The 17,433-nt window shown below is 42.6% G+C and overlaps 2 protein-coding genes across 2 annotated transcripts; one reads left to right on the forward strand and one right to left on the reverse strand.

Annotated features, from left to right (window-relative positions):
• The first annotated feature begins 1,682 nt into the window (after window positions 1–1,682).
• On the forward strand, window positions 1,683–5,317 carry LOC112237005 (ubiquitin-conjugating enzyme E2 L3). The gene is made up of 4 exons (XM_024405630.2): window positions 1,683–1,824; window positions 3,336–3,431; window positions 3,598–3,784; window positions 4,085–5,317. Exons 1-4 carry the CDS (start codon window positions 1,798–1,800, stop codon window positions 4,237–4,239), a joined length of 465 nt encoding a protein of 154 aa, XP_024261398.1. The 5' UTR covers window positions 1,683–1,797; the 3' UTR covers window positions 4,240–5,317.
• Window positions 5,318–9,265: 3,948 nt separating this feature from the next.
• LOC112237008 (creatine kinase S-type, mitochondrial-like) lies at window positions 9,266–17,014 on the reverse strand. The gene is made up of 10 exons (XM_024405632.2): window positions 16,859–17,014; window positions 13,295–13,475; window positions 12,475–12,673; window positions 12,290–12,385; window positions 11,979–12,200; window positions 11,263–11,348; window positions 10,518–10,641; window positions 10,100–10,234; window positions 9,851–9,976; window positions 9,266–9,722 (listed from the first exon to the last, which is right to left on the reverse strand). Exons 2-10 carry the CDS (start codon window positions 13,441–13,443, stop codon window positions 9,606–9,608), a joined length of 1,254 nt encoding a protein of 417 aa, XP_024261400.1. The 5' UTR covers window positions 13,444–13,475; window positions 16,859–17,014; the 3' UTR covers window positions 9,266–9,605.
• Window positions 17,015–17,433: the final 419 nt, after the last annotated feature.

The following is a 17,433-nucleotide window of genomic DNA, read 5'->3' on the forward strand; positions in this document are numbered from 1 at the left end:
ACCCACATAAACAAGGACTACATCTCCTCTGCCATGACCTGCATTGTTTATGTGGGTATGTAAGTTGTTGTTCGTATGTGATGTAGTTGGTTTACACGTTCTGATGACAAAGGGAGGTTTGATTGCACACCTTATATTGTTCCTGGTGTATAAAACATTTTGGGAAAAATCAACTCCAGCACACTGGCATTCTTGTACACTTCAGAATGCTTTATTGATTTGGAAAATGAGCCATTCAGATTAGGCTCACAAGGGGGCATGGCACTATACAAACCATTGTTAAATATTTTGTACTATGTTCTCAGTGCTGGACAAAGTACCCAATTGTCATACTTGAGTAAAGGTAAAGATACCTTAATAGAAAATGACTCAAGTAAAATTAAATGTAATTGCTAAAATATACTCCCTTATCAAAAGTAGAAGCATAAATCATTTCACATTCCTTATATTAAGCAAGCCAGAAGGCCTGATTTTCTTATTTTTATTTATTTATGGATAAATAAATAAGGGGCACACTCCAACAATCAGACATAATGTACCAATGAAGCATTTGTGTTTAGTGAGTCCACCAGATCAGAAGCAGTAGGGATGACCAGAGAAGTTATCTTGATAAGTGTGTGAATTGGACCATTTTCCTGTCCTGCTAAGCCTTCAAAATGTATGAGTAGGCCTGAGTAGGCCTACTTTTGAGTGTCAGGGAAAATTTATGGAGTAAAAACAACATTATTTTCATTAGGAATGTAGGGGAGTAAAAGTGAAAGTTGTCAAAAAATGTAAAGAGTAAAGTACAGATATATCCCAAAAACGACTTAAGTAGAACTTTAAAGTATTTTTTAGTTAACACCTCTTAAGGATCTCACCCTTTTTTCAATTTTTGCCTAAAATGACATGTCCAAATCTAACTAATCTAACTACATGTAGCTCAGGACCTGAATCAAGGATATGCATATTCTTGATGCCATTTGAAAGGAAACACTTTGAAGTTTGTGTAAATGTGAAATTAATTTAGGAGAATATAACACATTAGATCTGGTAAAAGATAATACAATGAAAAAAAACATGCGTTATTATTATTATTTTTGTACCAGAGAAAGGGCATCATGTATTATTCCAGCCCAGGTGCAATTTAGATGTTGGCCAATAGATGGCAGCAGTGTATGTGCAAAGTTTTAGAATGATCCATTGAACCATTGCATATTTCTTCAAAACGTTGTATCAAGACTGCCCAAATGTGCCTAATTGGTTTATTAATAAGTTTTCATAATTGTGCACTCTCCTCAAACAATAGCGTGGTATTATTTCATTGTAATAGTTACATAAATTGGGCAGTGCAGTTAGATGAACAATAATTTAAGCTTTCTGCACCTGTCAGATATGTCTATGTCCAGGGAAATGTTCTCTTACCTACAACCTCATGCTAATCACATTAGCCTATGTTAGCTCAACCGACCAACGGGGGGAGGGGGGCACGGTTTACACCACTGCATGATCTTATTATTTCAACAGCAACCTGCTATAAGTATGTTTTCAGATGTGATTGCCTCAGCTCAGATGTGATTACACTTTCACTATTTAAATCAGGTGACAAATAGTGGCCCATAATGTGTAGGCTTCTCCCAAACTAGGCTAAATACATTGACAAATGCTCTCATTTGACAAAATAACTTCAAGATAATAACTCAAATCAAAGTACACTCAAATTACAGTGCGTACACAGTACACACAGTGGACAGAGGTGAGAGTGAGTGGACTATTTGGATATCGCTGTGTATTCTGGGTACAGACAGTAATTCCACGATGGCGGCGAGCAGGAGGCTGCACAAGGTACATTTCCTGATCAATCAAATTAGGATTTTCAAATATTAGATTAAAGAGAATAAAACATTCAGATTGCTAAATCTCCGATAAAATTAAAAGTGTCGTTAAATTGGTTTAATTTAGCCCCACACTGTTAGAAACCTCATGAATCTCAGTAAGCGGAAAATGAAGCTAGCTAGACGTTAGCATGCTAAGCTAACCAGCTAGCAGTTTTTTCTTGATGTTTTGATGTTAGCACCGGTATATTAATATGCAAGATCCGTGTATTGTTAATATAAGTTAAGTACCAATGTGTCATCAAATGTATTTAGATTGAATTCATTATTGTGTCATACATTGCGTGACGCAGGTTCAACATGATTGAACATTGTCTCAGAAAAACTTGGCTAGCTAGCTAACGTTACTAGCTGGCTAACTTGCGAACCTTAGCAAGGGAGTTAATTGTGCAATGCACAGCAGTTACCGAGTTAGCTAACAGTGTGGTTCTATGAGAAAACCAGCTAGTTAGCAACTCAGGTTAATTCCGCTTATTTTTTCAATGTGTAACCGAGGAAGCTAACCAGCTAGCCAATTACATGCATTTCCTCAGATTTGGTTTCTTAGTTTTTAATTGTTTTGAATAGTCATCGAGTGAATCGAAAGCGAAATTGTAGAAATGTATTCTCTGCCAAGTACGTTAGCTAAGCTAGTTGAATTTCATTCATTCGACCTCAATAAACTAGCCAGCTAGCTTTATAGCCAACAGTCACATTAGCTGACCAACACTGTGTGTAAACAATCCTCCTGTTCTCAACACTGGGTGTTAACAAACTTAATCGATTAACCTAACTTGAGCTTTTTGTTTATTTGTGCCACCAGTGGTTATTTCTTAGAACGTTTTTACATAGACTTGTAAACCATGTATTTTCTCAAAACAACCGTAGGACATAGAGTAAGTCTACATTCAAGCTCAGATTTATATGGAGAGAAATTAAACCAGGAAGCTGTGTGCCCATGTTTTATTGTTATAGGTGTGTTAACTGTAATGTCCTTGTCACAATAACACACTGTAACACTACCCCCAATCTTATGATCTGTAGTGAAAGATTACCAGCCCTGGGATTTATGAGTCATTCCTCTGGTTTGGCAGTGAGCAGTGTTCTGTAGTGAGATCAGAGTTTGAGAATGCACCGGAACACTTCCTGGGTGGGTGTCTGAGGGAAGGGATGTGGCTGCTTGGCTACCAGGATGAGAGAGAGAGACAGTTAAGGTGTCAGATATAGGCTCATCCCTAGTACTCGTTGTAGTCATTCGGTCTGTGTTTACCTGTGTGATTCAGTCATTGGGCTGTTTTGGCCTATCGGACACAGCTTGTTTAATGGTTACTAAGACTCAGCCAACAGACATGTTTTATCAGTCCTTTATCTCTAGTTTGATATACACCTTTCTGCTTCCCGTAGTGGTGATGTTTGTGATTAACTGTCATTAATTAGCAGTACAGGAGAACTTGTTCATGATGTTTTCTCTCTCTTTTTCAGGAACTTGATGAAATCCGCAAGTCTGGAATGAAAAATTTCCGTAACATTCAAGTGGATGAAACAAATATTTTGACTTGGCAAGGCCTCATTGTTCCAGTAAGTAGCCTAGCGGCACTACGTACTACTTTCTCCAGACAGAATAACAAGGAGGACCAAGGCACTCACAGTGATATTAAAATGTATTTGTTGATGTGACATGTTCAGCAGGACTCAGTTCACCTTTTAACCAAACATCATTCTCTCTCTTTCTCCCCTCTAAAAGGACAACCCTCCATACGATAAAGGTGCGTTCAGGATCGAGATAATCTTCCCTGCGGAGTACCCCTTCAAGCCCCCCAAGATCACGTTCAAGACGAAGATCTACCACCCCAACATCGACGAGAAGGGACAGGTGTGTCTGCCTGTGATCAGCGCAGAGAATTGGAAACCAGCCACTAAAACTGACCAAGGTACGGTGGAAAGAAGCACACACACACACACGGAGAGTGAGACAGAGGCAATGGACACTGGTTTTCTTCTGTAGTTATTATTTGCAATTTTTCATAATTTGTCATTGACATGCTGTCTGAACCCTAACCCTCTAGTCTCCTCTCCCTCAGAGGCTCATATCTATTTGGCAGGAGAGGTGTCCATCCTGTATCCTCTGCCTGGTTATGGATTTCAATGTGTCTTTCTGACTTGTTTCATATGTCGTCATCCATTTTTACACCATTCTTACGGTCTCTTTTGTCCTGCTTGTCTCTTTGCAGTGATCCAGTCCCTGATCGCGCTGGTCAACGACCCCCAGCCAGAGCATCCTCTCAGGGCAGACCTAGCAGAGGAATACTCTAAGGACCGTAAAAAATTCTTTAAGAACGCAGAAGAGTTTACAAAGAAACATGGAGAAAAACGACCTATGGACTGAGAACGCAAACGTGTGACTCCCTCTTCCCTTTCTTCCCTCCCCCGGGACCCTCTCTCAACTCCTCTCTCTCCCCCCTTCCAAGACCACCTATACCCCCTTTGTTCTTACCCCATCTCCTGAAAATGGCCCTCACACACGTACACATCCTTCTAGCCCCCCTCCTCCTCCTGGGGTGGTATATCTCGGCTCCACTTTGCCCTGGCAACAGGACTTTGTCGTGAATCAGGCTCGTCGGTCACCTCTGGGTGTTAGCTTGTGGCTGTTACTAACTTTCTACTGATTTCTTAAATTAAATTATAAAAGTGCCGGATTTGGGCCAGAGAGAGCAACCTGTAACAGGGAGAGGAAACAAATATGTGGATAAAATGTTGTTCTGCTCATGATTTGTTCACAGAAGTGTATTGATTGCTGGAGCAGACCTGTATAAAGATTGTTGACTGTTTTGAAAGCTATTTGCTAAATGCTCAACTTGTGGTCTGTTTGCTAACCCTTTTCCTCTCACTCCTTCCCCTCACTAAAATATGTAACATAAAAAAAACAACCCCAAAAGCAACTAAATGATAAACATTTAAAGCATCCAGGTTCAGGAGGTGTGTGACAAAATGTTTATTTTATATTTCTTTTTATTGTTTTGCTTAAGTTGCACTTTGCTCTGTGGAACTAGCTTTTAAGTTCACCATAAAACTTCAGTTTGTCACCAATACGATGTTCCAGATGTTATAAAAAGGAGAAGAAAAAAATGTGTGTGAACCTTAATTGAGAAATTATCATGAAATGTTTTGTAAAGCAGATATATGACACTTCCTGTAAAGGTCTGACCATGTGACAGGAAGTACCCCTCTTTACACCTTTGCCCACTTGCCTTTTCCAAGAAGGGAATTGGACTATCACATCTTGTTCCCATGGAAACTGCTTATCATTCTTCCTCTGTGACTGGGGGGATGGCAAAACGTTTTCTGGGTATTGAAGTGATCAGCCCTAGAAAGGCACTGCACAAATTCACTAATCTTGTACACATATTTGTCATACAAAGTGATTTGTGAATCAGATGATTAAATTGCAGAAGTTTAGTCATTTACAAATGTGTTTAGTCATTCCACCTGACCAGTACTAGGAGAAGGAACAGCTGCCATTGGGGAATAATAATGGCATTGGACCAGAACATTTGATTATTTTGTAAATGAAAGTTAGCTAGCCAGTAACCACCTAGAGGCAGGAGGCAGTTTCCCATCCAGTCCACAGGGATCTGTAAACACTGAAGGGTTAGGACCAATGATGTGATGAATTGGTTGACTGCCAATGAGATGCATGCAAGGTACTGAAGAGACCAGTATATGTCAGTAACACTTTTTCACCACTAGAGGATGATACTTTACAAGAGAAATGGAGCTCCTTATCCAAAGGTCTCTGGGTCTTCAATTGTTTTTAATTTAACCTTTAACTAGGCAAGTCAGTTAAGAACAAATTCTTATTTACACTGACGGCCTACCCCGGCCAAACCATAACCCGGACTATGCTGGTTCAATTGTGTGCTGCCCAATGGGTCTATCTCTGCCGGGGTTCCTCAACCGGCGACCCACAGGCCAGGTTGCCTTATTTGGCCCCCAAGGTTTTCTGAGCATAAAATTATAAAAATAAATGGTTTATTTACATTTTTTATTGTTGGGCATAAATGACACCAGGAGATCAGCTCCAAGTGATTTTAATTTGAGATGTGTTCCCTATTCCCACGCATAATATAGAGATGTGTTCCCTATTCCCACGCATAATATAGAGATGTGTTCCCTATTCCCACGCATAATATAGAGATGTGTTCGTATACAAATCTAAGCAAGGTCTGAAATTATTGTTTTAGTCAAATATATCTTATTTGGGATTCTTCAATTTGAAGTCAAATAGTTTGTAATTATGTTCTGCGCAGATTAGTGATTCTACGCACTGCTTTGTTCAGATCGATACCCTCACGTGTAGTAGAAACTAGGGTTGTATTTGTCTTTGAAGTGAATGTGGACTCATTTTCCCATGGTCCTCTAGTCTACACCTCCATTGGAACATTTCCATTGATGGTTTACTCCAGTCTTTTACCCAAAAGGCTCAGACTTTTATGTTTCCATCTACGGGGGCGAGCACCCGTGTCTCACTGGGCCTTTGGCTCTGGGGGACCTGCTCTAATTTGGAGACAACGCAAGGGCCTGGGTACTTTTCAAGTGGCATTTATAATAATGTCTATAACTGTTAACTTTTAACACCTTCTCACAAAGCAACAGTCTTGAGTGATGCTGAGGTCGTTGCGGAGGTTCTGTGCATCACAAGTCTTTAGTGTCCCTCCTGATGAAAACACAACACTACAGCTACATTAACATAAAACACTGGCGAGCCACTAGTGTGGGAGTAAGTCTCAATGGAAAAGCGCCCGTAGGAGTTGGAGCAGCGAGGTCAGTGTGGTGACCCCTGCTGCTGATGATGAGCGACCAAGGACCGTAAAGGTTATGGAAAAATTCATTTAGACAGCACCACACTATTATACTGGTGTAGTATTACATAGCTTGACCATTATGTGAATTGTCCAAAGGAAAATGAACATTTTAATAGAGCTCAATGGCAGTTGTAATATTATTGAATGGGATTTATTTTTGCTTTTATTTCAGTGGGTAGTCTAGATTCTACTATAGGACAGATCATTGTGGGATACAGATGAAGATGTATGTACGGAAACTTTCAGTAAACTACAAAAAGCTATATTCTGGTTGTTTGTGCATTATACCAAACCCCACGTATTACCATGGCACAAATCTACAACCCTCATCTCTCAAATTTCTAATGTCTCCTCCTTGGCATTAGACAGAAGACTAGTGGTCAGCACACAGAACACTGCTAAAAATACACCGACCAGATTCAGTTTCCTCTCTGACCATGTTAGTGGTCACAGACCCTCTCACACCCACACACACAAACCCACTGGCACTTGCCCTCTCAGTCACGCAATGTCCAAAGCATAGAAGCAGAACATCTAGAGCAGATCTGCCACCTGGTCTTTCCGACATGCAAAAAAATGTCCTATATGCCCTCTGTTTCTGTGGTCCCCTGACCCTCTCAGTGTAAATATAGCAGGCAGCGATTAGCTGATTATCTCCACGCCACTAAGCTGCTCCAAGTAGCCCAATTACCTCCTAGAGACAGACAGACAGACGGACAGACGGACGGACATACAGATGGACAGAATCTACCCTTTTAAGACAGACAGACGTTTTGGCACTGAGGCTACTCCCATTCTAGTCTGGAGCCCTCAACTGCGATTTGTATTTTATCTAATTGAGACTAACCTGGATGAATAAAGGTTAGATTAGAGACATCTGTGCCAATTCTACTGGTTGTTCCATTGGTGGAATTGGATCTCTGTTCCTCTGTCTGACCTCTAAAAGTGCTTAACTCAGGGTTAAACTCTGTTACTGCAGTAAACCCATTATGGCAGATCAGCTGGTGGGAGACAGAGGCCTGCTGAGAGAAGAGACTCACCGGAGCGATTGGAACTGTACACTGCCAGACTTCCACCTACAACACAGCTATAGAGTGGGGCAAAAAAGTATTTAGTCAGCCACCAATTGTGCAAGTTCTCCCACTTAAAAAGATGAGAGAGGCCTGTAATTTTCATCATAGGTACACTTCAACTATGAGAGACAGAATGAGGGAAAAAAGTCCAGAAATTCCCATTGTAGGATTTTTAATGAATTTATTTGCAAATTATGGTGGAAAATAAGTATTTGGTCAATAACAAAAGTTTATCCCAATACTTTGTTATATACCCTTTGTTGGCAATGACAGAGGTCAAACGTTTTCTGTAAGTCTTCACAAGGTTTTCACACACTGTTGCTGGTCTTTTTGCCCATTCCTCCATGCAGATCTCTTCTAGAGCAGTGATGTTTTGGGGCTGTTGCTGGGCAACATGGACTTTCAACTCCCTCCAAAGATTTTCTATGGGGTTGAGATCTGGAGACTGGCTAGGCCACTCCGGGATCTTGAAATGCTTCTTACGAAGCCACTCCTTCATTGTCCGGGCAGTGTGTTCGGGATCATTGTCATGCTGAAAGACCCAGCCACGTTTCATCTTCAATGCCCTTGCTGATGGAAGGAGGTTTTCACTCAAAATCTCACGATACATTGCCCCATTCATTCTTTCTTTTACACGGATCAGTCGTCCTGGTCCTTTTGCATAAAAACAGCCCCAAAGCATGATGTTTCCACCCCCATGCTTCACAGTAGGCATGGTGTTCTTTGGATGCAACTCAGCATTCTTTGTCCTCCAAACACGACAAGTTTTTACCAAAAAGTTATATTTTGGTTTCATCTGACCATATGACATTCTCCCAATCTTCTTCTGGATCATTGCGTGGAGCCCCAGATCGAGGGAGATTATCAGTGGTCTTGTATGTCTTCCATTGACAGCTCTTTGGTCTTGGTCATAGTGGAGTTTGGAGTGTGACTGTTTGAGGTTGTGGACAGGTGTCATTTATACTGATAACAAGTTCAAACAGGTGCCATTAATACAGGTAACGAGTGGAGGAGAGAGGAGCCTCTTAAAGAAGGATTTTTAATGGTCTGTGAGAGCCAGAAATCTTGCTTGTTTGTAGGTGACCAAACACTTATTTTCCACCATAATTTGCAAATAAATTAATTTAAAATCCTACAATGTGATTTTCTGGATTTTTTTTTTCTCATTTTGTCTGTCATAGTTGAAGTGTACATATGATGAAAATTACAGGCCTCTCTCATCTTTTTAAGTGGGAGAACTTGCACAATTCGTGGCTGACTAAATACTTTTTTGCCCCACTGTATATATAGTCAACTTCACAGTGAATGATGGATCTTCTACACAGTCATTACATATAAAAAGTCCAATTACATTTTTGGGGAATGGAAACGTACTACAGTTATGGAAAGTCCCAGTCAGTTGTTAATTGAAAAGGTATTTCCGCTTTTAGTTAGGGTAGAATGATTAGTAGGAGAAAACACAAGCCATAACATCGCCTTGGAATCAGAGAATTAGTTGTTTTATTGATCAGAGATCAGTGGTTTTATTAGGGTTGATTTTTATTGAGGTTAGTGTTACAGGTAAGACTTTCGCTCCTGGTAGAAGCTGTCCCTAACCACAGATCTAGGATCAGATTATGATACCCCCAACCCCAGCCTTAACCATCAAGGGGGATACACCAACACTTGTCCCTGGACCAGTGGAAAGACATTCTACTTCTACTTTACTCCAAATTGCTCAGTTTGGGGATGAGGAGGGATCAGGCCTAACTCCTCTTCTTTGGCCCTCTCTAACCGCAGAGCGGGTCACTTCCTCTCAGACGTGGGGCTGAGGTATTTCACTTTCTGAACTGGGTGATGGGGGAGGGGACCTTGATGTCCTGGCCCCTTTCCAGCTTCTTCTCACAGTCAATCAGATAGTTGACTCCATCAACCAGCAACTGGACCAGCTCCACCTATACACACGCACCAATACACACAGTTATCAGCGGTCAAGGGGAGTTTAATCTCTAGTCCAGATAGAGATGGTTTACAGTTTCCTTCAGTTATTCATTCATTCATAGAATATCGGTTCTAGTTTTACCTCAGATTTTCCCAGACGGTCGTTGTTGGAGATATCAAAGGTGTCTCCAGTTGTGGCTGAGTCAACTCCGCCTGTCCCTCTCTTCTGCAGACGCATGTTGTCCAGGATCTTACCAAAGCGAGGGTCCTGCATGATAAGTACAGAACTTTAATAAATGCTTTGTCTAGGGAAAGAGGGGTCAATGCACAGGGACATTCCAAGTAAAAACTTTGAGGAAAAGGAAAGAGAAAGAGAGAGCGTGTGTGTTACCTTGCTGAGGTTGGGCAGTCTGATGTGCACTCCAGCCCTGAGTCCAGTACCCAGGTTAGAGGGACAGGTCAGGATGTATCCCAGGCGCTCGTTCCACATGAACTCCCAGCCTCTCTCCTGGATCAGCTTCTCCACCTAGAGGATGGGGGGCCACATGAATGATCTACTGTACATGTCCATGTATATTATAGACAAAAGGGTGCTATCTACAACATAAAATGGTTCTTCAGCTATCCTCATAGGAGAACCCTTCAAATAACCCCTTTTGGTTCCAGGTATTATTACCTGGAACCAAAAATGGTTCTACCTGGAACCAAAAAGTGTTCTCCTATGGGGACAGCCGAAGAGCCCTTTTGGAACCCTTTTTTAAGAGTGTACAGACAAGCATCATTTCATGTGACATGTAAATGTAAAGTACCTGTTGGAGTCCTCTGCAGAACCTCTCGAACACTCTCTTCATGTTTCCTCCCTTCTCCATGGAGATGACCCTGGTGTGGTCCTCTTCATTGACCCAGATCAAGAAGGTCTTCTCATTGTTGTGCCTGTAGAGAAAGAACACATTCCTAAGAATCTAGAAACATTTGTTGGTTGCATTGATGGTCAACTTCTGTGATCACAGCACACACATGCTGGTTAGAGGATTCTGCTGATGAGAGCCTTGTAGACCCTACCAGAGGCCCCTGCCGTCGGGCCATGAAATGTACACGTCAACAAGGGGGGGACAGGCTTGTCAAACAGGAAGTGGTCCTACAAGGGAGAGGAGAGAGAAGGAGGAGGAGGAGGAGAGAGAGGGGAAGAGGAAGATAAGGAGGTGGTCACGGAAATGGGAATTCAGGGCTAGGACATTGATGTAATGACACTTTGGGGAGAAGAGGACGAGAGGAGGAGGATGAAGAGTAGTCAGAGGAAGAGACCTTTCCCAATGCCATAATGTTATGGAAACATGGTTCTGCTCTCTACTGGTCTTACCAGATGCCCCTAATCACCGATAGTACGATCTCTACAGCTATTACGATACAAGACAGTGCTACAGGTTTTTAAAGCTACAGGGACAGGGTTGGGCTCTCTACTACTCTGGCCTTACCAGTTTCTTAGTACTAAGTCTCTCTACAGGTAGTGTAGTTTTGGGGACATGGGTTGGCTCTCTACTACTCTGGTCTTACCAGATACCCCTGGCATCAGGCCAGTCACGGGCCATGAAGGCAGAGGTCAGCAGAGGAGAGACGGGCTTGTCGAACAGGAAATGCTCCTGAGGCAACGTGAGGTTCAGAGGACAAAGGTTAATGAGACTGAAAGTTAAAGATCAAGACTAGTGTAATCTCTCCCAAAGATTACCTCTATTTCCAATCTTAATCTTAGCCATTAGGATTAAATGCAAAGTCACCCCAGTCTGTCTAGACTGAGTGGATTAACTGGGTAAAACCCTTTTTTCCACTGTGCTAAACTTCCTGAAATCATTGGTAGGCCTACCACTGGGGAATGAAGACAAATTAGTGCAATTAAGAACCATGTCCTCAAATGAGTCGGGTCAAATAAAAGTAATGAAACAATGCTGTCACTACAGTCCAGGTTCCAGTTGCACTATTTCAGCATAATCCCACAACAATCCCTGCCATTAGCATGGCAATATAAGTAGACATTATCATGGATATGAGGAATCCCATATGCAGTCAGATTATGATAATACATGTATGTACATTTTGGGATAAGAGGCGAAGAGAGACAGACAAAGAGGAAGAGAGAGAGGGGGATGCAGAGAGAGAGAGAGAGAGATACAGACGGATGGACAGACAGACCCACAGACAGAAAGATAGATAGGTAGATTAGATAGATAGATCGATAGATAGATAGATAGATAGATGTCCTCTGAGTGTCTCACATCAATAAGCTGCTGCTGCTCCTTCTCCGTCATGTCTCCCAGGCTGTAGTAACGTCCGGCCAGATCACCCTTCAGGCCGGCCAGGGCCTGGACGGTCACACGCTCTACCTCACGGCGCTCCGAGCGGGAGCAGCACGGGGGCAGGCTCAGACCACGGATACTACGGCCTGTACGCACGCGAGACGACAGAACGTATTTCTCATCAAACATACCATTGGTGATCTGAGGAGAAGGAGGGTTATCAGTAAATCGGAGAATAATGGACTATCTCATGTAGTGTGTAGAGGTTACTGGAGGTGTGTGTGTGTTACCTTGGACGCGTCCAGATCAGTGGGGTGTTTCATTGTTTTGGGGTCGTAGCCATTGTGTCGGTCTTTGATGACGGGGTCAAATATATCAGCAAACACCTGCAGAGGACAGGATGAACAGTTAACCAAAAGGAGATACCTCCTTCAAAATATAGAAAAACACACAAACTCAAGCACACATACAGTACCTCGTAGCTCTCCTCGTCCCCAGCCACCATGCCAACAGTCTTAATGAACGGGTGGCCAGGGTTGTCCACTCCGGTCTGGATGCACTGGTCCAGGCTCCAGTTGTTAGGGGTCACCTTGTCTCTCAGCTTACCGTAGATAGCAGGGGTCAGGGAGTGCGCCATGCAGTTATTGTGCCTCCTCAGGTCAGGATAGTCAGCGCTGGGGATGATGGGAAAAGTAGTTTTCATTCGAAACATAGAGATTCCAAATGAATTATCTGTCTGTATAGGATGTGCACTGTGAAGGACATTTCAAATAGGGTTTGATTATGGACACACCCCTTGCCAAGAGGGCTGCGGTTTTAGATGTAATGTGTATGTCGTTTTTTTGGACAGGTACATATTAATTGGTTGCTTGATTGATTGAGACAAGTAAGAGGAAGTTATTTTAGAGTGTTGGTGATCTGTCTAATCTATGGCTCAAGCCTTAGTTCCTGATCTGGTCTCCCCTTGGCTCCTGTCCCTGTGTGTGTGTGTGTGTGCGTGTGCGTGTGTGTGTGTATGTGTGTGTGTGTGTTTACTAAATGTGAATGTCAGAAAGGGCGTGAAGGAGGTGACTGGCAACACTTGTATCTACTAAGGTTTCATTCCCCGTCCCTCTACCTTAGACTTACATTTGGACTGCACACTGGGTGTCAGATTACAGTTGTTCCTAATTCAATAGATGCAGCTATCCTAGGCCCAACACCTGTATTCCAAATGAATTATCCGTCTGGATAGGATGGCCGTGCCACGATGGCCGTCCACAGTCCATTAGAGGCCATGTTGTTTGTAGTCCTACCTGGGTGGATAGAGCTTCCTCCTCTCCTCAGCGGACAGGATGTTGCTGTCGGTCATCAGGTAGCCGGTTGCCATGGTGCCTACTCCCAGGCTGGCCAAAAGCACGGCCGTGTTACGGCCGGACATCATTCTTGTGAAGGAGGTCGCCATCTTGGACAGTTCAGAGGTCAGAATCAGGTCAACTGGGTGAGAGAGAGAGAGAGGAATTAGGGAAGAAGAGAGACAAGATCAAATGTACACATTTCAAAGGTTTTACTTCTTAAAAATTCTTAAATATGTATTTATCTATGCATTAGTTTCTTTGTGTGTATGTCCTTCACATCAGGTGAGCTGCGGGAGGAATCTCCTCCTACAGAACAATACACTTCCTACCTTTAACCCATTGGCCACTACCTTTTGTCTATGAAATACAGACTGTGGATGCTGCAGCTCAAACTTACTCCATGTCCTCAGTTGAGTTACAATGCACTTCCAGTTGGTTGATTGTACTGTATTCAATTGTATCGTAACAAGTCCATTTTTTTAATGTTTTATATCTTATAGAGTAGATGTAGGTCGTTGATAACAAGCTTACAGTATGAGACGGGAGTATCAGCAGATGGCTGATTAAGCTCAGTCTCCTAAACTGGCCTCACAGGATGGCCTCTTAGCAAGCACAATCTGGCCGCCACCATCAAGGAGGTGTAGGTAGGATGAAGTTGCCCCTATACACTGATCTTAGGTCACCAAGATAAAATTACATTTGGTTTTGCCCCTGCCCGAACAAGTTATTCCTCTCAGTATGTCCTGTGACTAAAATCTAAATGTGAAAGCTTGTCCTTCACCGCAGTGCAGAGGACAGAGAGAGATGGAAAGCTGTCTTAAAATAGAGAGGTCTACTGTATTTAGGTCTGTAGAGGTCTAGTAGAGGTCTATTCACTAATCCCTGTCAGAGCGGAAACAAAAGCTGGGATTGACTTCCTGTCTTGATTATCATTCTACACATCTATTCCATCATGATCTGCAGTCGTCAGTTGACTTAGTTCCATGCGATTGTTCTTCATTAAGAATACAGGAAGAATACTATTCCATCAGATCATCAGTTGGCTGCAAAGCTAATGATCCACCCTCTCTGCTCTATGATCCATATCAAGGAAAACCACATATCAGTGTCTGAACACAAGGTAACATCTCTGGGTCATTTAAACTCTATTGACATCAAAGTTGTGGCTGTGTTTTCCTTGATACAGCATGACTAGAACACACTAGATGGCTGAGGAGTCAGACTGGAGGAGGCTGTCAGCACTGCAAATAAATGATTATTTATAGAAATCTGGAGGAGAGAAACAGTGCCAGATGGGTCTAATGCCAAGACCGCTCTTTCTGGAATCAAAACACCACAGGCCTCGTGTTCTGTTCTGCTCTGACATTCTGAACCAGCCACAGTCTCTCGAGACAGGACACAGGCCAAGACAAAGACAGTGGGATGGGAAAGGAGGAAAGAGAGAGAGACACACACACACAGCGAGAAAGAGATACAGAGAGTTATAGAGACAGAGAAAGAGATCGAGAGATAAGTGAGAGACAGAAAGAGAGGGATGAGGGATGAGGGAGAGATGGAAAATAAGAGGTGGAAAAGATGAACACAGAGACATAGAAAGAGAAAGGGGGGCTACAGCCCTGACAGCAAAGACCAGTGAATCAGTGATAAGGTTATGTCAGAAACAGACACTTTCTGGTATGACAGGCCTATATGGTGGTTTATAAAGGCAGCCATCAGTCAGTCACATTGGATTGTAATGCTTTAAAGCCAGGATTATTATCCTCCCCCAATTCTAATCATCAGGGGGAGAAACGTAAAACTGACCTTAGATCAGTATCGAGAAGCAACTTTCATCCCTACTAACCATACGGAGAGGAGTGTTAACACTGTCACACTTAATTCAATTAATTGTATTTTTTTTCTTCCGGGAGGGGGTGGGGGGGACCGTGGGAGGGGTCTCGAATGATTGAGGGACAGCTATTGGGGAACTGTGGGTGGATCTTGGAGGGTTCGGGTTTTACAAGATTGTGATCATGAAAAGGGAAACTATGACATATATTTTATATCACTATCATGCACACGCACCCTCACACATAAGGATGGCTCTGTTGCGGAAAGACTGAAACATGTTTGATAGTGTCCTGATGCAGTATTGTTTGTTCTTCATGTTCTAATACTTTTGTGTTACCCCTTCCATGTGTTTTTTGTCATAAATAATTGTAAGAAAAAACAACAACAAAAAACAACAAAAACACTGCTTGAGTATTTAATATGTGGGGATGTAGTTAACAGACATAATACTACTTCTTTGTAAAGCTCTCAAAATGATGCATTATCTCGAGTCATGAAGCAGTTACTGACAGTTAATAATGTATATAAGGATTAAGTATCACTATGAACATGCTCTGCTGTCCTTTAGAACATCAGACTAGACCAGGGCTCTCCAACCCTGTTCCTGGAGAGCTGCCTACCATCCTGTAGGTTTTCACTCCAACCCTGTTCCTGGAGAGCTACCTACCATCCTGTAGGTTTTCACTCCAACCCTGTTCCTGGAGAGCTGCCTACCATCCTGTAGGTTTTCACTCCAACCCTGTTCCTGGAGAGCTACCTACCATTCTGTAGGTTTTCTTTCCAACTCTAATCTAGCGCACTTGATTCTAATAATTAGCTGGTTGATAAAATGAATCAAGTTAGTTACAACTGGGGTTGAAGTGAAAACCTACAGGAGGGTATCTCTCCAGGAACAGGGTTGGAGTGAAAACCAACAGGATGGTAGGCAGCTCTCCAGGAACAGGGTTGGAGTGAAAACCTACAGGATGGTAGGCAGCTCTCCAGGAACAGGGTTGGAGTGAAAACCTACAGGATGATAGGCAGCTCTCCAGGAACAGGGTTGGAGCAAAAACCTACAGGAGGATAGCTCTCCAGGAACAGGGTTGGAGCGAAAACCTACAGGAGGATAGCTCTCCAGGAACAGGGTTGGAGCGAAAACCTACAGGAGGATAGCTCTCCAGGAACAGGGTTGGAGCGAAAACCTACAGGAGGATAGCTCTCCAGGAACAGGGTTGGAGCGAAAACCTACAGGAGGATAGCTCTCCAGGAACAGGGTTGGAGCGAAAACCTACAGGAGGATAGCTCTCCAGGAACAGGGTTGGAGCGAAAACCTACAGGAGGATAGCTCTCCAGGAACAGGGTTGGAGAGCCCTGGTCTAGACTATGTAGACCCGTCTACATTTCAACACCAAAAGGCTCCTGTTCTGTTCTTCAAATATCATGTCAGTCTTCAATGATAGTGACTACATCAGCAAAATCTTATTAAAATATGCAGAAGGAAACATTAACTTCAAATCCGTCTGTAGTTCTCAAGGTGGGAGGGAGGGGCTCTCACCAAAGTCATTTAGATTTGAACAACTACTTGGCTTCATCTACCATTTTAAAATGTATCAAGTATCTAACTTAAAACAGTTTGTTAATATCCCCCCTTCCAGAATGAATGAGAGATAGAGGAGAGCTATCGAGAGAGAGGAATCATAGAGAGTACAGTACCTGTTTCACTGCCGGTATCCCTCCTTGCTGTAGAATCCTCTTTCAGGAGTCTTTTTCTCTATTTCTCATCCCACACTCCGCCCACTAATGTGGGATTAGGACCTGTGCTTTAAACCAATTAAAAATGCAGAATTTACGCTGTGGGCCAATGGGGAGATAAGAACCTATGCTGCTGACCAATCGTATTTTTATTCCTCGTGCAACACCTTGGACGGTCCTTGCTCTGCTGTCTGTCTTGACCTTGTTCTTTCCTTAATCTTTGCTAGAGGTAACCCCCGCTCCCACACACACAATGAAAATTGTATTTCCATTGTGAATTCATGAAACATATATTGACAGGCTATATCATATAATTTTATCACGTCAGTGCATCTGTTAGATACTAATGCATATAACATAGAGGGATTTGATCAATTAAAGGCACATGTGAAAGTGAAACCATTGTTGAAATAGGCTACTATAAAAGACAGAGCTAATGGGAAGTCGAATGAGAGATCAAAATATGATTTTTATTTGTCAAATGCACCGAATACAACAGGTGTAGTAGACCTTACCGTGAAGTGTAGTAGACCTTA

Source organism: Oncorhynchus tshawytscha, linkage group LG09, assembly GCF_018296145.1.
Source record: "Oncorhynchus tshawytscha isolate Ot180627B linkage group LG09, Otsh_v2.0, whole genome shotgun sequence".
Lineage (NCBI taxonomy): Eukaryota > Metazoa > Chordata > Actinopteri > Salmoniformes > Salmonidae > Oncorhynchus > Oncorhynchus tshawytscha.

Bases quoted from the DNA above. Each gene is read 5' to 3' on its own strand.
- LOC112237005 (XM_024405630.2), top strand. From the start codon at position 1,798: ATGGCGGCGAGCAGGAGGCTGCACAAG. The intron at 1,825-3,335 runs GTACATTTCCTG...TCTCTTTTTCAG, and splicing joins CGAGCAGGAGGCTGCACAAG to GAACTTGATGAAATCCGCAA. The intron at 3,785-4,084 runs GTACGGTGGAAA...GTCTCTTTGCAG, and splicing joins AGCCACTAAAACTGACCAAG to TGATCCAGTCCCTGATCGCG.
- LOC112237008 (XM_024405632.2), bottom strand. From the start codon at position 13,443: ATGGCGACCTCCTTCACAAGAATGATGTCCGGCCGTAACACGGCCGTG. The intron at 12,201-12,289 runs GTAACACACACA...CCTTCTCCTCAG, and splicing joins CTGATCTGGACGCGTCCAAG to ATCACCAATGGTATGTTTGA. The intron at 9,977-10,099 runs GTAACACACACG...CTTATCATGCAG, and splicing joins GACTGCCCAACCTCAGCAAG to GACCCTCGCTTTGGTAAGAT.